This window comes from Myotis nattereri (genome assembly GCF_964212035.1).
Source record: "Myotis nattereri genome assembly, chromosome: 2".
Taxonomy (NCBI): Eukaryota; Metazoa; Chordata; class Mammalia; order Chiroptera; family Vespertilionidae; genus Myotis; species Myotis nattereri.
Genome location: NC_138076.1, coordinates 198,862,501 through 198,883,946, shown reverse-complemented (window position 1 = coordinate 198,883,946; position 21,446 = coordinate 198,862,501). Strand labels below are relative to the sequence as shown.

Here is a 21,446-nt window from a genome sequence, read left to right as displayed (position 1 = left end):
ACATATTAAAAATACGTAAAATTTAAAGTGCACAAATTGAAATATCCTGAGTAAATTCTCAGTGCCCCATCTTTTGTAGCCACACCAAAATGAAAAGTCAAAAGTCTTCATAGATGTAAAATCCCTTATTCTTTCTAAAGGAGAGCAATTTCATCCAGGAAACCCGTTAATAGCTGACTACTTCCTCTTTAGATAATTTCTCTTCCTGGTAGAGAAAGTACCTTGTCCCAGAATTCTGAGTCCCAAAGACCCGGCTTGGGGAGAAAAACAAGGCGCAAACTCACCCAAACCTTCCCACCAAGATCTTATTGGGAAGAGCAGCCCTGCGGGGACAGGCTTGGAAACCAAATTGCGGCGGGGGGGGGGGGGGGGGCGGTAACGGGGGTTTCCGAAAGGGAAAGCAGGACTCGGAGCGCGGCCCGGACTAGTCCGGGTCTGCCAGGTGCCTCACCTGGGCTTCCGCAGTCCGGGGCGCCGAACACCTCCCGGGACCTCCGACGGGCGGAGATGTAGGCGCCACCTCCCCAGGCAGTCAACACAGTCCCGGGGCGCGAGGTGAGGCCCGGCCCGAGGCCCGCCCCGCCGGTGAACCCCACCCCAGACACAAAGAAAGGAGGGCCACTGTCGCTCCTTCCCCCGGACGGCAGCTGCACCCGGGGGGCCCAGGGCCACTCTGGACGCTGCCGTGGCTACTTCAAGTCCTCGCGGGGCGCTGTCGGCCCAGACTGCTCCCTCACCTTCGGCTCCCTCGCCCCTTCGGTCCAGGAATAGCCAGGCATCCGCGTCCACCTGAAGCCGCCTCTTTGCCTTAGGACCGCGGAGCAGTCAAAATCCGCGGAACCCGCCCAGCCGGCCGCCGCGCGCCCGCGCATGCAAATAAACACACCCCAAGCCCCAAGGCGGGCGGCCGCCGCGCGCGCTCCCGCTCCGGGTTTAGCCCGCGCACGCACAAGGAAGCGCCCTGCACCCTGCCCACGGCGGGGGCGTGGCTGGGGGCGTGGCTCAGGCGCGGGGGCGTGGCTCCGCCGCGGGGGCGCGCCGCGTTCCCGTGAGGGGAGGACCCAGGCGGCGGCGCGCTGGGCTTGGCGCGCGTTGCCCCGCCCCACCCCCGGCGTCCCCGCGGCTCGCCAGCGCCCGGAATCTGCGATTTCCTGGGGTTTGCAGCGTTCACGCTGAGGAAGCGGGTAGTGGGGTCACCGCCCGACTCAGCTGGAGGAACTAGGAGACGGGAGGACCCCGCGAAGCAGCGAGGATGGCCGGGAGCGGGAGGGGCCTGGTTCGTGGGCGGCGCTAAGTCTGGGCGGGGGCGCGGTCACCGCCGCGGCTTCCAGCGGAGGCTGAGGCGGCCACGTCCCACTCCCTCTGGGTGTCGGGGCCGCCCGGAGTCTGCTGTCCTGCGGACCTCCAGACATGTCCGAGGTGAAGAACCGGAAGAAGTCAGGGCCCAAGGGAGCCCCCGCGGATCCCGGGAAGCGGAGCGAGGGCGGGAAGAGCGCCGAGGCGCGGGACGGTGGAAGCGGGGGCTGGGCGGACCCCCGGACCGGCGTGAGCCTGCTGTCGCTGGGCATGTGCCTGGGCCTGGCCTGGTAAGTGGGCGCGAGGCCGCACGGGCCCCAGGTCCGGCCTCCAGCGGTCGCCCCGCTCCTGTCGGAATCCCGCCCTGGCCCCACCCGTCTCGGCATCCACAGATCTCCAAACACACACACACACACCCCCAATTTTGCGGCTTCTGTTCCTCTGCCTCGACCTCAAACAGGGGACAACCCAGTTTCTTCTTCCTTTCACTCTTTTCCTGTAACTCGTTTTAACTTTGCGCCAGGATCGCTCCCCGATCGCTCAACTGCAGTTGAGGGGGGGTGGGGGGTTGGGACGAGTCAGCCATTTCTTAATAGAGAACGGATTCGGCCAAACTTTTTTTTTATCCAGTGCCTGCTACACTTCAGGAGCTCGACCGTTTCCATAAACACGTTATTCCAGTCCGCTATGCATGCGTCCGGGACAGATTCGCCCCGCCCTGTAAATGCCTGATGGCCACGTGTGCAACCTTGAAAGAATTCATTAGGATCTCAAAGCAACAAACGTTAATGATTATATCAGAGTTGGGAGGATTTCTCATGTTCTGATCCGCGTGCACGCGTTCATGTGAATGTGAAGTCTGTGCCTAGGCTGCAGATCGCATTTGGGTTCTGGGAAGCTACAAAAGTATGTCGTAGCACTTGTGACAAGACACACTTTACATTAGACTTTCCCTCCATTTTTTCATTGATTTTTAAGGTATTTAGAAGATAGTTATTCGTCTTCGAAAGTGATCAAATTCTAGAAGGGGCCCTGGGCATCCTCTAGTCTAGAACATCTTTCATGCTACTGAGTTTCGAATTGTACTTTAGTGGTGACTCATCCTAAGTTGAACTTGATAAAAGTTTGTCACAGTGATGTGAAATGTTGATTATTAAATGGTCTCTTGATATATTGTCATTTACTAATGTTATTTTTGTTTATGGAATATTTTATTTTGGCCTCAAAGGAATAAATGTACTGAATTTACTGTTTTGAAAACTGCTCTTATATCTTAAAATGCCTGGCCTTCTTTAGGTAAGTTAAACCCTTTTTGTATTGGGAAGGTTATTCAGTGATAGAATTTAGTTTGCTCAAAGATATACATTCCTTTTCTCTGGAACCTGATAAACTGGTTTTACTTACTGAATTTATCTGAAGATACATATTCATGGGAGCTAAATTGTTCGCTTTTTCAAAAGTTTAGTTCTTGTTCTGGGGAAAAACACTAATAGTAATCTGTTGGCATAAGAAATGTACAAAACCAGAGAATTTTTATTAATAGTTTATTTAAGCCAGAACTGGTGACAGTTGCTGGGAAGCAAGATCTAAAAATGCCCCAGAGAGTAACAGTTTTGCACTTTCTTTTATGCCTTTGAAATTAAGGAGAGAACTTAAGGAAAAATATATAACGGTGGGAAAAAGCAAGATGGGGATTTGATTATAGGATAGTTAACAAGATTAATTCTCCTGAGGGTGGTTATTTATTTCAAAGGTGTGCTAACCTAGATAACAGAAATAATGGACAGGGCTTGCCTAAGGCAAAGGCAAACCTTTACTAAAAAAGTTATATGCCTGGGATGTGACTACCCACCATGACCTGCCCGGTTAGGAATATATGACCAAATTACCCTGTGAGGTTACTTTCCACAGAATTTGTTAGTGCCTACAGTAAAGACCCAAAGAAATTACGTTCAGTAGGAAGATTTTATTTGAACTGTCTTTGCAAAATGATAAAACAATATCTAAAGCTTTTTTCTAAAACAGGCAGATTCTATGATTGTTATTAAAATAGCTGACTGTTAATTGCTCTTGTGAAATCTTTTGCCACAAGAGTTGGAAGTAGAAATACTTCAGTCACTGTTTATAGCAAAATATTTTTTCATGGTAAATTCGGGAATGAAAAATTATTCTGGTAAGACATTTGCAAGTATTTTCCAAATAAACATTTGGCATCTCAAAATACTAGAATTACTACAAAGCCATCGAGATTCTTTTACCTCTAGAACACATGCTTCAGCATCTGTAGGTCTGTTGGTCAAATACTTAATGCTTATTGTACTGACATTGTCCTGATTGTTAAAATACAACATTGAACATGTGCCTGTCAACACAGTTTATCCATCTTCTTACACTTAGATTAAATTGGGAGGGGAAGTTTAAACCCTTCCACTGCCTCAGGAGGATTTCAAGACATCTCTACTTACTGAAGGCCTTTAGGCTTGGAATTCTTGTTTAGAAAGTAAATAGATAATGTGTAACAGATAAAGTCCTGACTTGTCAGTTTAACAATAAGATGTTGGAGATAACAGTTGCCCAAGACTATATGGCTTTAAGTGTTAACTTGCATACTGTTTGTAAACTCTTAAGAAAATTTTTGAAGAAATTCTGCTTTCAAAAAGTTTAAAAGTTGTGTAGTTACTAAATAAGACACAAATGATACTTTACAAATTTATTTAATTATGTAAATTAAAAACCAGAAGTTCCAGTGTAAAAAAAAAAAGTGTTCTTGGAAGTTTCAACAGATTTCTAAATTGCCTTTATAAATTTTTTTCAACACATTTGTGATAATTATGTGTAAGAAGTCAAAAGCTCTTTAAACAGCCAGCTAACTCGGGTTTTTTTGTCTGTCATCTAACACACTACAAGTTGTATACAGCAAAATCACGGCTAACCCCCTTTTTCAGCTTTTTGTTGTTAAAGAAGTTTTGTCTAAAAGATAGTTTATTCTTGCCCTGCCGGTCTGGCTGAGTGGTTGAGCGTCGACCTATGAACCTGGAGGTCAGGGTTTGATTCTTGGTTAGGGCACATGCCCGGGCTGTGGGCTCGATCCCCAGTGTAGGGTGTGCAAGAAGCAGCAATCGATGATTCTCTCTCACTATTGATGTTTCTACCTCCCTCTCCCTTCCTCTCTGAAATCAATAAAAATATATTTTTTTAAAAAAATGGAATATAATCAATGTTTTTCTGACCATTCAGTATTATGCTGAAAATGAAACAGGGCTAAGGGGGTACTGACCCTAGCAGTAGCCCTGAAACTTCCTTTCTTGCTGAAGGTCCATAATAACAGTTTCCTTTGGTTATTTGCCTCTTTCTCATTACATTGAAACAGAAACAGGGAAACTCCTATAAAATATTAGTCCTCAATCAGCTGTCTGCCACCATCAGAGTCTTAAAGGTGCTGTGCAGAGGCAGCACAATGTGGAAATGCAGTTTAATACTATAGAGCCCTGGATCTGTATAAGTCTCTATAGACTGCAATGGATTATGGAGTCAGAAAGGTTCCTTTTGTAAACTCTACTATGGTAGCCAATTAACATGGGTCCTTTTCTCCTACATTTCCAAGCCTCCAAGACCTTTCTTTATATATATATATGTTTTTCTTGATTTTAGAGAGAAGAATGGAGAGAGATAGAAATATCAATGAGAAAGAAACATCAACATCAATCTGGCTGTCTCCCGCAGCCTCCCCCCCACCCCCCCACCCCCAGCCCCACCCCCCCGAGTGAGCCTGCAACCCAGGCATGTGCCCTGACCAGGAATTGAACCAGCGACCTCCTGGTGCATGGGTCAACGTTCAACCACTGAGTCACACTAGCTGGGCTTCAAGACCTTTACCTATATGATAAGGAAAAGCGGCCGAAAACAGAATAAGAGCTATTCTCTTTCCTGTTCGAGGTCTCATCCATTCAATGCATCCTTCATTTGCTATAAACCCTACCCTGGTTTCAAAGCGGGGCAAGCCTGGGGTTTCTATTACCCACTATAGGCTTGTCAGAAGGATGGCAAAGTAGCTGCACAGTGCAGTCCAAAAGAAAAGGCAAGGGTACGAGAGAACAGCTGAGGTGTTACACTCTAGGCCAGGGGTAGGCAACCTTTTTGTGAGTGCGTGCCAAAACCAGCAAAATCTCTGACTCAGAATTCTTCTGCGTGCCAACCCTAATTTTTTGAGAACATCTTACACCTACTTGATATCTCTTAAGGTGTACGTATGTGAAGAACCTTGAAGAAATAATAAAATTCATTCGAGCGACAAAAACACAGTATATGATGATGAAAAATACATGTATTTTTTAATGTATACATGTACACTGATAATCCAACAGAAAACTTTATGACCCCGTTTGATATTATCAGTGGGATTTTTGCTGCTGCATCACTGATGACAAAGATTTTACATCAGATTTATATTTCGTGACCTTCAGAGATATGCACGAGCTACTACTTTCATCCGTCAGGCTACTCCTATTACGAGACTTAACAAAATTCATCACTGAGAACAAAGATTCACAAGCATATGTGGATGAAACCAAAACACTGGTCGGATCTAGGAAGGCAGGGAGAGTTAAGGCAGAGGCATAGAAATTGCTCTTCCCCTCTCTCGTCAATCCATGTCTATGGTCTTTAAGATAGCTTGTTATGTAAAATTATTTATTTTTCTAAGATGCACCTACACTGAATTTATCTGAAAAATAAAAAAAAGTCGATATTAAGAAAAAAATTTTAAATGGAAGATTATAAGAGAGGGTTTCGCATGCCAGCAAAAGTTACTGGCGTGCCATGTTTGGCACGCGTGCCAGGGGTTGCCCACCCCTGCTCTAGGCACTGTCTAGAAGTTTTGTAAATAAGAACCTATTTAATCTGTACAACAACTCTATGAACTCAGTAGTAGTATCCCCTCTTGACAGATGAGGGAACCAGCAAAGATAACTTCAATAGCTTACCCAGCGAGGTTATATAGCTAGTAAATGCCAGAGCCAAAGTTGCCCAAGTCCACACTCAACCAGTATTATTAATCTAAAAAGAGGTAAGGCCCTAGAGATAGAAATCTTTACTCCAGAACTACTTATAGTTCTTTTCTTTCTTCAACTACGAGCTGTAGCCCTTAGCAGACCCTAATTGTTTATCTCATCTAAACTAGGGAAGATGGGTGTAAAAAGGCTTTGAACTGCTCCTGTTAAAAAGCCCGTTTTAAAAATTAGTTTTTCAGAATTAAAGTCCTTGAAATTAGATGTATTTCTTTAGAATGGTCTCTATCCGTGGTCTGTTGGTCTCAGATAAGCCTATACTCTGAAAAGAACCTCTTAAAAGCCAAGAATGAAACAACCAATCAAAAGAGAATTAAATCTACATATCCATCTTTAAAAATTAGGATAATGGCATTTTCTAATAACCAGAAGTTTTATTTTTTTTTTCAGAAGTTTTATTTAAAAGTTCCTATTAGCACAATTCAGTGTTATAGAATGGATGGGAGCCATCACTAAAATAAATTTATTTCATCTGACATTGTAAACATTTGTTTAAAAAGCAAAAAGTCTATTTTAGCTTTGAACAGTTTTATAGAAACAGCATAATGATGACATTTATGAGTCTGAAATATCACCACCTTTGCAATGATGCACAAAGCTCATATCTTCTACCCCTCCATTGAAGTTTGGGATCTTTAAATGTTTGACTTCCGAAGTCAATTTCACAAACCAGTGTCAATTAGTGGTTTTTACTTGGCTGAGCATTCGGATAACCTGGCAAGCTTTTAAATTTTACAATATCCAAGTCAAATCCCCAACCAGTTACATCAGAATTTCTGTGTGTGTGACCCAGGCATCAGACTTTTTTAAAACTGCCAGGTGACTCTAATATGCAGCAAAGCTTTTGAACCACTGGTCTTTGTACTCTGATTTAGACACTGGCTTCACAGGTTTTGCTCCACCTGCCTTTTTTTTTTTTTCAATCCTCACTTGAGGATATGTTTTTATTGATTTGAGAGAGAGAGAAACATTGATTGGTTGCCTCTTGTATGCACCCCATCCAGGATCGAACCTACAACCTAGGTATGTGCCCTGACCAGGAATTGAACCTGCAACCTTTTGGTGTACAGGATGATACTCCAGCCAGCTGAGCCACCTGAACAGGGCTCCACTGCCTTTTTTTTTTTTGTACTAATAGCAGAAATTCATTAAAAATTTAATATGATAGAAAAATGGCTGGCTGTGTCATGCTATTATTCTTTTTTTCTTTTTATTATGGACAGCATTACAGATGACTCCCATTTTCTCCCTTTTTGCCCCCCTCCTCCCAAACCTCCACTGCTTTTTGATGCATCAAACACACGAAGAATTTCAACTGCTGCTCCTTCAGATCCCAAAGAATTGAGTCAAAGTAGATGGACCAGAATGGTACTATATTCGAAGCATGTCTTTTGTGCTTGCTCATTTCAAGTTCTAAACACAAAACAGTCCATTTATAGTTTTTAAAACTGGGATAACTTTTTCATGCTTCTACCCTGTACTATCTGCCAGATGGAAAAACACTCCAATTTTAGGACATCCAAAGTACATCTATATGACGTGTATTTCTTACTATAAACAATTGTGTATATGATACACCTTGCACTGCATATGTGTTCTATTGTCACTTTAACAGTGACTCTTATGTTCATCAGTTTTGAGTCTGGTTATTTTGCAACTTCTAATCACCATCATGTCTTCTTCCTTCCACTCCACTGCTTGCTTTTTTTCCCTCTTTTACATTTTCATCTAAAAATGCTTTTTTTTTTACATAGGCAAAATAGTAGAGATCACATTTTTTTTCTAAATAATTCATTATTGCCCTAACCGGTTTGGCTCAGTGATGGAGTGTTGACCTGTGGACTGAAGGGTCTTAGATTTGATTCCAGTCAAGGGCATGTACCTTGGTTGCGGGCACATCCCCAGTAGGAGGTGTGCAGGAGGCAGCTGATCGATGTTTCTTTCTCATCAATGTTTCTAACTCTCTATCCCTCTCCCTTCCTCTCTGTAAAAAATAAATAAATAAATAAAAAGGCAAAGACTAAGATCTTTAAAAAAAATAAATAATTCATTATTTCCTCCTTCAAAATATTTCTTCTGCGTATATCTATTACAGCTATCACACCGTCTTGCTCACTGAGCTAGCTGTGAACTTGAACAGGAGCAGTTTCATTCATCTTTGCATGAGTAGTATCATTTAACCACTACCTACCTAAATATTTATTGAAATAAAGTAATAAAAGCTGCCAGTACCCATACCAGAATTTATGTCGTCCTTACCAGAAGTGGGTATAAAATACTCCTTTAAAATTCAGACTTAAATAGATATGAATTAGGTAAGATAGTGATTTTTTTTTCTTTTCCAGGTTTGTATTTCAACAATCGGAAAAGTTTGCAAAGGTGGAAAACGAATACCAATTACTGAAAATAGAAAACAACGAATTCCAAGGGCTTCAAAGTAAAATCAGTTTAATTTCAGAAAAGGTAATTATTAATTGTCTTATTTGGGAAGATTGTTTTCCACTTTCCTTCCTCCTAGCATCATTCTACCCCAGTTCATAAATTCTTCTCTTTTTTTACCTTTTAAGCAATGCTATTTTAACTCTCACAGGTCTCCCTACCTTTTTACATTCTCCCTTCAATCCAATTTAGAATTAAATTATATTTTTGAAAGGAAAATAATTTTTTAAAATACAACTACTGTTATTGTTTGAAAAGACTAACATGCTCATATTGCAGTGACCTCAATTTTCTATTTAAATATCAAGTGTATATGCTTGATATTTTGGTATAAAATTAGAATAGGAAAAGCATTTGTTGGGCAAAGTTTCATCGATGTTTTATTCTTTACTTCCTGCTTGGTAAACATATATGTGTGCATACAGGACTGATTAACCTAAAAATAAATATTGATTTTGTAACCAAATGAAAATTGAAATCCATGTCTTTGTTGTGTTTCTTCAAGCTGAAAATGCAGATGCATTATTTCTGGGATTCTTAGAAATGTGCAACCGATTAAAAAAATGTTAGCTACTACACTTCTCAGGAGAGGGTCTGCTGTAATCAATGAGGTATCTGTGGGCCTTGCCTGGCTACTGGGGACCAAGGTATCATTGGGAAACATATCTTGTTTGTTCATTTCTTCATGCACTAAATCTTTACTTAAGTCATAAGGTAGATAGGACTTGTGTCTGGCACCAGGGTGAGCAAGAATGTTATAAAAATAAACAGAAAAAAAGTAGAGGGTCTAAGTTCCTGCAGCTTCATGCACAAAATGGGCATATATTCCCTCAGAAGGTAAAAGCTATGGATGAAAATCATACATCCCCTCGAACATGCCAGGGGATCAAATGTGAGCTTAGGGGCCTCTGGGAAGGAGCTGCAAGAATTGATATTTTGACGTAGAGCTCAAGTTGGAATCTGGTTATAATTGTTGGAGGCCCCTCTCATCAGGGGGAAGATGATAGAAAAAAGTGTCAGGAAACAGAACGTGCTTAAAAGCTATGGAAAGCAAATTTTGAAGAAAGATTTCCTTTTTATTTTTTTTAAATATATTTTATTGATTTTTTTACAGAGTGGAAGGAAGAGGGATAGAGAATCAAAAATATCAAAGAGAGAGAAACCTCAATCAGCTGCCTCCTGCACACACCCCACTGGGGATATGCCCACAACCAAGGTACATGCCCTTGACCGGAATCGAACCTGGGACCCTTCAGTCCGCAGGCTGATGCTCTATCCACTGAGCCAAACCAGTTAGGGCAGATTTCCTTTTTAAATGAAAAATTTGGTAGCAAATAAAATGCTTTTTAAAGCAGATTTTTTTAACTATTAAAATATATATTATCATAGGATCCAAAAAATATTCAGTCTTTGCATAGCTCTTTCTCTCCCAGTCTGCCTAGGGGTAGTTTAACAACAGCTGCCTTCTCACAAAGCTGATCCTCATGGCTAGCGTAATGCAGTAGGAGGAAAAAACTAGACCTGGACTCCCATCACAACTACATCACCTCAGAAAAAAATCACCTTAACTCCTCTTGGCCCCCGTTTCCTCATTTATTAAATGAGAATAACAAATTTTTATAAGGATTAGATGAGATACAATACATATGTAAACTTTGAAAAACTTTCAAGCAGTAATAAATTTAAGGTATTCGCTCTCTGTAAAAAAATGTAAAACTATTAGAATATATTGTCAGCCCATAAATGACAGCTGTTGTGGTATACTAGTCGCTATATGTGTTTGCAAATTAAATCTTGAAACCTTGTTATCCTTTTGAACTTTTGGGACTCTTGAGATATATGCCTCAGAATATAGTGGTGCTCTGATGAACAGTCCAGGTAGGAAATTACCTTGGGGAAGATAAGCTTGCCTCTTCCAAATGCTGCTAACAAGACAACTAGACCTAGCAGTATTACCAATGTACAAGTATTTCTCAAAATTGGCTTTTAAAGGAACTTGTATTATGGCTACATGTGTGCACTGAAGATAATTTGTAAACAAGGTTTCAAAGTGGTCCTATTATATTATTCAGTGGGGTTGCACATTGCTCCCAGCTGTCACCTGGAACTGCTCCAGGTATGATGGGGGTAGGCCCAGAAGGTTTATGGCCATTCTTCTTTCTTTTTCTTTCTTTCTTTTTTTTTTTTAAATAAATTTTTATTGATTTTAGAGAGGAAGAGAGAGACAGAAACATCAATGATGAGAGAGAATCATCCATCAGCTGCCTCCTGCACGCCCCCCACTGGGGATTGCGCCCCAACCTGGGCATGAGCCCTGACTGGGAATCAAACCGTGACTTCTTGGTTCATAGGTCAACGCTCAGCCCCTGAGCCATGATGGCTGGACACCATTCTTCTTCCTAAACATCAGCAAACATGTTCTTCATACCCCGAGATACGGGGACTACAAAAATGTACCAGATATGCTCTCTTCGCCTAAGGAATTTAGAAGCTCTCCTCTCTTCACTGTCTCATTCATCAGTCTGTTAAGGGGTCAGATTTCTGAGTCACTTCCTAAGCCTTCCCTCACTGAGATCCAGACTTCTAACCTCTCCTTAAGCATCCATTCTCCCGTGCTAATTCTGTCATAACACAAGTCATAATCTATTGTGATTTTGTTGTTGTTAATTGACACCTTTACTGATCTTTAGGCCAATTGCAGTGTCTTGTATCTCTATATTCCTGTATCTCTATATAATAATGGAACAAAGGACACTCAATAAGTATTACTGGAACTCTAGAATATAAAAGATCCAAATCTCTGTCTCCCCTGCCAAATTGTGAAGCCAGGGACTATACTATATCTATAATTTTATGTCCAGTGTCTAGCACAGTTCCTGCCCAGAGTGAACACTCAAAAATTCTTGAATCATATGTGCTGAGTGCCAAATAGGTGGCAAATACATAATACAGTATGTGCTGCTGTACAGGAGTTTGGGCTGTCAGACTAGGGTTATGAGAGAATGCTGCACTGAAGAGCTGAGATCTGGTCTGAGCCTTGAAGGAAGGACAGAACTCAGCTAAGCAAAGAGGAGGGAAGACAAGTATAGAGAGAGGTTATAGAATTTGGGCCTTGAACCTAGAAAACATCATATTGTACCATGATATTCATAGCAGTTCCTAAAAGCTTAATTTGACTGTAGTGTGTAGGATGATTCAGGGAGGAAGTAAGTAGAAGCAGATACTAGATAATGCTTCTAGAATACTTTCCTTGATCATCAAAGTCTCGTTTGGGTGCCCCATGTAAGTGCTCCCATAGTTCTTCCCCTATCATAGTGTATATAGACTTGGCTTTCACCCCAATTACACTAAGCTGCTTAAGGGCAGAACTGTGTCTTAAACAGTATTAAGTCTTCAACACAAGGCTGCAAACATTTGATAAATTAATATTCATTCCTAGTCCTTCCTGTGTGTCTAAGGCTGTTATCTTTGTAAGTGTAGACTAAGAGAGACGCACAACCTCGTCTACCTATGTTCCGGACACATGAGGACATGCCAGGAGCTTACCATAATTTACAGATATTTAGGACACTTTGCTATTTGACATAGTTGTCTCACTGCACTAGCTTTTTCTTCATTTTGCCTTTGTGATATTTGTAAGATCTGATTCTGGTATCTTCTCCACAAAGGTCGGTCAACCAACTTTTTTTTCAGGCAGAAACTCTTCCAGAATCATTGGATTTAGAAAAGTGAAAAAATTTTATAACTAACCTACAGTTTCTTAAAAATTCAAATAACCATAGAAATAACAACTAAGTCGCTTTCCATTGGAGTAAAAAAAGAAAGAAATATGCTATACTCCAGGCTCCCTTTAGCATTATCTTTCAGTTGAATATCCCTCTATGAAAATGTGCAAGTATTTAGGATTATAAGTTCAGGTATATTTCTCTGCCGTAGTGCTAATCTATTAAATTTAAATACGTTAAAACAACGTGAAAGTAATAAATGTTTTTGCCAGTATGGCTCTGATATACTTGGTATTTTAGACATCGTCAGAATTTGAAATTGGCACGTGACTGTTAAAGTATGTTTCCCTAATATAAAAGTTATTAAGTAGCCTTGGGAATTGTTTTGTGTTATAAATGCAGCTTGAGTCTACTGAAAGTATCCTGCAAGAAGCTACATCATCCATGTCTTTGGTGACCCAGGTTGAGCAGGAAGTATCCAGCCTCCAGCATATCATGCATGACATTCAAAGTAGTGAAGAGATGCTCGCGCAAAAGATGCAAAGCCTTAATGAGAAATTCCAAAATGTCACAAATTTCTGGGAGAGAAGCCTGGAAGAAATGAATGCTGATACAGACACTTTCAAATCAGAATCAAAGCATATGCATTCGCAAGTGACTGTCCAAATTAACTCAGCTGAACAAGGAATAAAGCTGCTCACGGAAAGGCTAAAAGATCTGGAAGACAGCACACTCAGAAATATCAGAACAGTGAAAAGACAAGAAGAAGAGGATCTTCTGCGAGTCGAGGAGCAGCTGGGCTCTGATGCAAAAGCAGTGGAAAAGTTGGAAGCGGAACAGCATGCTCTCTTGGCCAGGGATGAAGACCTGACTAATAAGCTTTCCAACTATGAACCCAAAGTTGAGGAATGCAAGACACATTTGCCAACCATTGAAAGTGCAATTCGGTCTGTTCTCAGAGTCTCTCAGGATCTGATAGGGACAGAAAAGAAAATGGAAGATTTAACTCTTCAGATGTTCAATATGGAAGATGATATGCTGAAAGCAGTATCTGAGATCATGGAGATGCAGAAAACTCTTGAAGGACTTCAGTACGACAACAGCATATTAAAGATGCAAAATGAACTGGACGTTCTGAAAGGAAAAGTTCATGACTTTATAGTATATTCAAGTGCAGGGGAAAAGGGAACTTTAAAAGAACGTAATCTAGAAAATAAAGGAATTGATAGTGACCTTTAAACGCACTACATTTATTCTGATGAACCATATTACTGTACATCAGTTTATTAGTTCCATGCTTCTGTGTTATTTTGATATGTCTCACTTACCCTACATTATTGGGAAAGAGGTGAGATGTCCACAGAAGTGTATTATCCAGACAATCAAAGCTTATCTCTAAGCAATACCACTTATTTCATTTTAATCATTTTAAATAGAAATAATTCTAATATATATATATATATATGTGTGTGTGTGTATGTATATATATATATATATATATATATATGTATATATATATATGTATACTTTTTAAAAAGTAATATCCTTAGTATTTTTCATGTTTTTCTAATAATTACTGGTCATTATTATGACTTTCACCCATTGGACCCAAATATATTAGTATCTCTAGTAGCTAATGAGGGGTGTTTACCTCCTCACTAAGTGACCCGTTGGCTATTTTTCAAACCTTATGTCTACTTCTTATATCTCTTCTGTCACCTGAAAAGGTGACCCACTGACCTGTTACTGTCAGGTGGGTCGGTGAAGTGCCAGCCTCAGCCGGGCCTTCATTTCCCTTGTAATTTGCTACAGGCTAAGAATCCAGACCATGGAGTTCATAGGAATTTTGTCTAAACTAAAAAAATAACATGCCCAAGAGCAAGATTGGGGTACTTTGCGATGAATTAATATGCACTGTTTGAAAACTATGGAGCCTTGGAAATGTTTTTACTTTTTGTTAAGGTTCTAAACTGTGTTATAGATACTTGTAAGAATTTTTAAATAAGAGTAATATAGAGTGGGCAAAAGTAGGTTTACAGTTGTGAGTAAGCAAAAATTTATTCTTGTATTATTATTTATTCATTAGTGTATTATTTTCCATACAAACAACTGTAAGCCTACTTTTGCCCCACCCATATGGTTGGGGTTTTTTTTGTTTTGTTTTGTTTGTTTTTTGGGTTTGTTTGTTTTTTTTTAAAGCTTTTCCTAGGAATGACATGTATATGCTTTAAGTATGGACTTTTGGAATATCTCTGTATAGCTGGGCTTTTTATTTTAAAAAAGTTTTGACTGTGTTACAGACTCCTGAGTTTGCTAGATACAGGATCTCTAGGTAAATTACTCTATCGAGAACATACACCAATAAGCCTGTAGCCTGTTTTAAAGAGGAAAAAGCAGCAAAACGAGAAATGAGAGCCAGCCTGCCACCTCTGCTTCCCCTTTCTGGGGACCAGGTCAGCTTCCCACCATCTCGCAGCTCTCCAGGCATCCCCTTCACTCGCCTTCCCCAAGCCTGAGCGGTTACTTTCTCATCCAGAGGTGCAACCTTCGGCCTCTTCACACAGGCACAGGATTTGATGAAACAAATTTAAAAGGTTCTGCTTGCCCAGCTGGTGTGGCTGAACCTATGCACCAAGAAGTCACCCATTGATTCCTAGGTGGTCAAGGGACATGCCCGGGTTGTGTGCTCCATCCCCAGTAGGGGACTTGCAGGAGGCAGCTGATCGGTGTTTCTATCTCTCCCTTTCCTTTCCCCTCTCTAAAAATCAATAAAAACATTTTTTAAAAAAATTAAAATAAAAGGCTCTGCTTTTCAGGCTCTGCTCCACCCTCTCTCCTTTGCCCCAGGACCACTCCCCACAGTGAGCCAGGTACACAAAAAATAAACATTTAAAAAAGAGAGAAGTTATGACAATTAGGGTAATTAAAAGTATGTCATTATTTTAAAGGGTCCCCAAACTAATTACCCAAACAGATTTGTTTCACATAGTGATTTATTTTACTCAAAATTATGTAATAGAGTCACAAGGAATAAGACAGGCATACCAAGGTGATTAAGCAGAGACCTAGCCGTATTTTTCTAATAATGATAATCGAAATGTGCAGGACTAGGGGGAACACATGAGACTTTTATTGGTAAACTGATATATCAAGAGTGTCCAAACTTGGTGTTGAAAACTAGACAACTGTATATGGAAGTACTATTCTTGTTCATTCTTGCCAATAACCAACTGTAGTCCCTTTTTGTAATGCAGTTTCAGTGGAATTAAGCACAAACAACTTGAAAGCAATCAGTTACAAAAGGTAGTCATGGTCAGGTAGTTGTACTATGTAAATTTGCACATTTTGGGAGAAATCCCAAATACGTTCTACTACAGTGGATAGCCGTGGGTCATAAAAATGGAAGAGTCTTTCTATTAAAAGTCACAGCGTTAATTTCTGGAATCTTAACATAAATTCCTCGAGTTCTGAATGTCTAAGTTCTTGTCTGTGTGCACTGACAAAATTGTATTTCTTTGTTTTTATTTTCGTACTAATAAAATAGATTATAAAGTTAGCTGGAGTTTGTTCTTTCAACCTCCATCCTGTCAGAGAGATGTGATCTCTTGTATCCTTCATTTCTATTTACTTAATTGTTTGGCCTATCACCATATTTGATACATCATCATGATTTTTTAAAATATATTTTTGTTGATTTCAGAGAGGAAGTGAGAGGGTGAGAGAGAGAAACATCAATGATGCGAGAGAATCATTGATGGGCTGCCTCCTGCATGCTCCAGTGCCCTGACGGGGAATGGAACCATAATCTCCTGGTTCTTAGGTCAACGCTCAACCACTGAGTCACGTCATCCAGGCACTTGGCATGTCTTTTTTTGTCTTTTTTTTAATTGAGTTTATTGGGGTGACATTGGTTAATAAATTTATATGTTTCAGAGGTACAATTCTATAATAAACCATCTATATATTGTGTGTTCACCACCCTAAGTCAAGTCTTCTTCCATCACCATTTATCCTCCCCTACCTGTTCCCACCCCCTTTCCCTCTGGTAATCACCATACTGCTGTTTATGTCTGAGTTTTTGGTGGTGGTGTTTTTGCTTAATCCCTTCACCTGTTTCACCCAGCCCCCCTAACTCCTCCCCTCTGACAGCTGTCAGTCTGTTCTCTGTACCTGTGCATTTGTTTCTATTTTGTTTGTTAGTTTATTTTGTTCATTAGCGTTCTCACCACAGCTTTGCTAACTATGACCCATTTTACAATTGAGGACATTGAGACTCAGCAAGATTAAGAATATTGCAAACAAGCTTTTGGGTCTGACCAACTCCAGGGGCCACTGACCTCACACTATTTGATGCAACCCACTGCTGTTCAACCAGGGGAGGGAAAAAATCACAAGGAACCTGTAAGTAGAACTACTCTAAGGATTCAAAAAGCTGTAATTCAGCCAAACTTGGTGGTAGCCAAGTAATGACTACCATATCGCTATTAAACTAGACTGTGAGTCACTCAAAAGCTGTAACTGTGACCTAAAATTGTTTGGGCCTTGGGCATAAGAAGGACTTAATCAATGTTGAGGAAAGAGTGAGAAAGCAGGGGAGGAGAAAGAACCTTAGTTGGGAATCTTCTGACCTAGGCTTTGCCACCAAGTGTGTGTTCTTGGGCACTTGATTTTGAGGTTTTTAATTTGTAAAATGAGGGAATTGTACCAAATGATATGATTCCTTCAGTCTTAAAATGGTCTTAAATTTTAGAGACATTTTCCAGGTCGTTTAGTGCAGTTCAAAGATTTTTTAGCAAAGTTTTTGGAAAGCCAATTGGACCCAGAAATCATTCCCTGGAACCATGTTGTTATGTTTGTATATCCAGACAATATTTATCATTGTAGGACAATCTAGCTTAGTACTTTGCATCTATATAATAAAAGCCTAAGCAACCGTTAACGGCGGAACAGCCAGAACGACCGGTTACTATGATGCGCACTGACCACCAGGGGACAGACTGTCAACGCAGGAGCTGCCTCCTGGTGGTCAGTGTACTCCCACAGGGGGAGCACCGCCCAGCCAGAAGCCAGGCTCACGGCTGGTGAGCACAGTGGCGGTGGCGGGAGCCTCTCCCACCTCTGTGGCAGCGCTAAGGAGCAGCGAGCCAAGCAGTAAGGAGCAGCGAGCAGGCAGGCGGTAAGGAGCAAGGGGTCCCAGACTGTGAGAGGGATGTCCCCAAGGGCTTCCAGACGACGAGAGGGCACAGGCCAGGCTAAGGGATCTCCCTCCATCCCCCCACACGAATTTCATGCACCAGGCCTCTAGCATATATATAACTTGGTAAATATTCAAATTATTGGCTGAATCTTTTGAACTGCTACTGGTGCTGGTAGACTCTCCCTGTCTTCTGTACATCCTAACTAAGTAGCTTAAGCAAGCCATAAGTAATTTTTAAAAATAATTCAGTAAGCCAAAACCGGTTTGGCTCAGTGGATGGAGCGTCGGGCTGCGGACTGAAGGGTCCCGGGTTCGATTCCGGTCAAGGGCATTTGCCTTGGTTGCGGGCACATCCCCAGTGGGGGGTGTGCAGGGGGCAACTGGTCGATGTTTCTCTCTCATCGATGTTTCTGACTATCTCTCTCCCTTCCTCTCTGTAAAAAATCAATAAAATATATTTAAAAAATAATAATAATTCAGTAAAACAATTAGTAGACAGTTCCTACAGTGTATGTATCGAGTTTATATTTTAGTAAAGGTCAGTGGAAGTTCTTGATAAATTGCTTTTGTAAGCTACCAAGTAAAACAAAGAGGCTTACTAGCAGCTTCTTAGTGATTTGATCCTTTAAGAATAAACTTAGCTCTTTCTGAGGTATCTTAATTATATGCTATTAAACAACATTTACAGAGTAGATACATTAATAAATGATAACCTAGTAATGAAATAGGTGAAAGTAAGCCATCTCTTTTCACCCTTGGGGATTTTCTGTTTTAGCGAATACATTTTATTGCAAAACTTTCCCCTTAAAAATAAAACGTGGTTTTGCAATCACTATTCGATTTCCTTCCCATTTGTGGCTGTCCCTTATTGCCATAGCTGCAATGACATTTTCACAATCTAACTTCTCTATCAAAAAGGGGGGTGGGAGGGGCACCTCCCCCACCAATAATTAATGAAGCATAAACCTGTTGAGGAAAAGAATTCTAAAATATACACACATATATGTTGGGGCAATTGGGTTGCTGCTATGAATTAATTAACTGCCTCATTTTAGCCTTTTGTTTCTTTGTAACTACATAGTGCTCCTTTGTCTCCTTTTTTTTTTTTAATCCTCACCCAAGGATATTTTTTCTAACGCTTTTCAGAGAAAGTGGAGGGCGGCCTCGAGGGAGGGAGAGAAACATTGATGTGGGAGAGACACATTGACTGGTTGCCTCCTGCACACACCACCACCACCAACAAAAACAACTTGAAATAACGCCAGGCACTCAAAATGTTCATCAGCTAATGTGTCCAAGTTAAACCAAAAAGACAGTTCAGAGATATCAGTATACAGTGGATGGTGGGGAAGGACAATGGCACTGAAACATACAAGAACTGAGAACCACTTGTATTTGGAATCATGGAATTGTGGAACCGTGGAGATAGCTTTTGTTATTTGTTGTTTTGTTTTTCACCTGTCTGTCTTCTCTACTAAACCAATAAACTGAACTGAGACCACAGCCTACCAGTGATGGCAAACCTTTTGAGCTCAGCGTGTCAGCATTTTGAAAAACCCTAACTTAACTCTGGTGCCGTGTCACATATAGAAATGTTTTGATATTTGCAACCATAGTAAAACAAAGATTTATATTTTTGATATTTATTTTATATATTTAAATGCCATTTAACAAAGAAAAGTCAACCAAAAAAATAAGTTCGCGTGTCACCTCTGACACGCGTGTCATAGGTTCGCCATCACTGGCCTAAGCTGTACTCATCTTTATGTCTCTCACACCTGGCATGCCTAGTAACATATTAGGAACTTAAGAATTAGTTAAATTGAACTATTCAAGATAGATACCCCAGAAAATTATTCATAAAAGTATTAGGACGGTAATTGTATTTAAAGTGTCTTAGACATTCATTCTGGCACTTGTTATAACTACACACAACTTATGTCTCAGAAGTTATAGTGCCTTGTTTGACCCTCCAATTCTACCAGTGCTCATCTAGAAGGCTCCTCCCTTGTCCAGCAACAGAAAAATAAGTCACTGTCCTTTAGCTCATTTTGTCACTGTACAGAGGATTGATAGTACAAAAATAATAACTGAAAAATGTCATTCTCAGTAACATTTTATATTTCCTTAGTTTTCCTTCTTATTCATTAGTAATATACTTAATACATCTTTTACCAAATGCTTTCCAGAGGAGCAGTGAAATTATGGTCAAAACTAACAAAATTTATGTCGAGTCCTAGCCGGTTTGGCTCAGTGGATAGAACGTCAGTGTTCTATTCCGGTCAAGGGCAGGTACCTTGGTTGAAGGTTCCTCCCGTGGTTGGGGCTCGTACAGGAGGCAACCAATCGATGTGTGTGTTTCTCTCACATCGATGTTTCTCTCTGTCTTTCTCTCTCTCTTACACTCTCCCTAAAAATCAATGGAAAAATACCCTCGGGTGAGGATTAACAAAATTTAAGTTAAATTTTAACTGTTGAGATCTTAATCAACTTAGTTACTGTGGTATATTTTCTTATAGTGTCAGAAGTCTGAAGCTATCATGGAACAATGGAAGTCTTTTCAAATAATTGCTCATCTGAAGCATCTACAGGAGGAAATTTATGAGTTGAAAACTTGGTCCAACAGGATAACTGAAAAACAGGGCATATTGAACAACAATTTGACGACTCTTTCACAAGATATTACAAAAGTACACCAAAGTACAACTTCCACAGCAAAAGATGTTGGTCTCAAGATTACAACTATAAAGACAGATCTACGTCGTATTTCAGGTTTAGTAACTGATATAACATCCTTGACAGACTCTGTGCAAGAACTGGAAAGTAAAATAGAAAAAACAGAAAAAAATACAGTAAAAAACATAGGTGATCTCCTTTCCAGCAGCATTGACCGAACAGCAATGCTCCGAAAGACAGCATCTGAAAATTCACAGAGAATTAACTCTGTTAAGAAGATGCTTTCGGAGCTAAAGAGTGACTTCAACAAGCACACAGACAGGTTGTTAAGCTTAGAAAGTGACAGAGCTAAAGTTCTGAAGACAGTGACTTTTGCAAATGATCTAAAGCCTAAGGTGTATAATCTAAAGAAGGACTTTGCCCGTTTGGAACCGTTGGTAAATGATTTAACACTACGCATTGGGAGACTGGTTGCTGACTTACTACAAAGAGAGAAAGAAATTGCTTTCTTACATGAAAAAATATCTAATTTAACAATAGTCCAAGCTGAGATTAAGGATATAAAAGATGAAATAACACACATTTCAGGTACGGATTAGTTTGATATTATTTAGGTTAGACTGAAGTAAGTTGTTTTTTAAATGGGACCTCTGTCATGTTATGAAGAGACTCACAAGTTAGAAATAATGAAATTCTGGAATAAATACCATTTTGTACATGATTCCATTTTGTACACTAAAAATAAAATCTTGAAAAGGGTTGAGCACTTGATTTTTCAAAATAAGTATGCTAAAACATGTAATTGAAACTTTCTTTAGCAAGAACCTTATGCATCCCCCTGACACACACACACACTCAGACAAGTGGGGAGAAGCCGGATCTGCCAATCTAGCACTGGGAAACTAGATGGGGCAGAACCTGAATCCCCACTTGCCCTCACTGACTGCCAGGTAGCATAGTCTGTGTGGTTGGGGTCCTAACTGGATCCTGCTATCAGAATCAGGGTTGTTACATTCATTATCCATTTAGCAGGGGTCCTCAAACTTT

General features: G+C 40.5%; 2 protein-coding genes across 3 annotated transcripts in view; one reads left to right on the top strand and one right to left on the bottom strand.

Annotated features, from left to right (window-relative positions):
- The window catches only part of APAF1 (apoptotic peptidase activating factor 1), an 80,801-nt gene extending 79,991 nt beyond the window's left edge, over positions 1-810 (bottom strand). Inside the window, exon 1 of the mRNA XM_081080949.1 lies at positions 452-810. The gene's annotated coding sequence lies outside the window, so the exon portion shown is untranslated. The remainder of the gene's footprint in view (positions 1-451) is intronic.
- A 232-nt stretch (positions 811-1,042) lies between these two features.
- IKBIP (IKBKB interacting protein) lies at positions 1,043-21,154 on the top strand (the record flags this gene model as incomplete). 2 transcript variants are annotated; one of them, XM_081080931.1, is made up of 3 exons in its annotated part: positions 1,043-1,586; positions 8,708-8,825; positions 12,929-13,765. In XM_081080931.1, exons 1-3 carry the CDS (start codon positions 1,411-1,413, stop codon positions 13,763-13,765), a joined length of 1,131 nt encoding a protein of 376 aa, XP_080937057.1. In that variant the 5' UTR covers positions 1,043-1,410. The 2 variants fall into 2 exon arrangements, with proteins under 2 accessions (XP_080937057.1, XP_080937058.1); XM_081080932.1 differs by lacking the exon at positions 12,929-13,765 and adding an exon at positions 20,243-21,154 and having other exon boundaries at positions 1,215-1,586.
- Between the last annotated feature and the right edge of the window lie 292 nt (positions 21,155-21,446).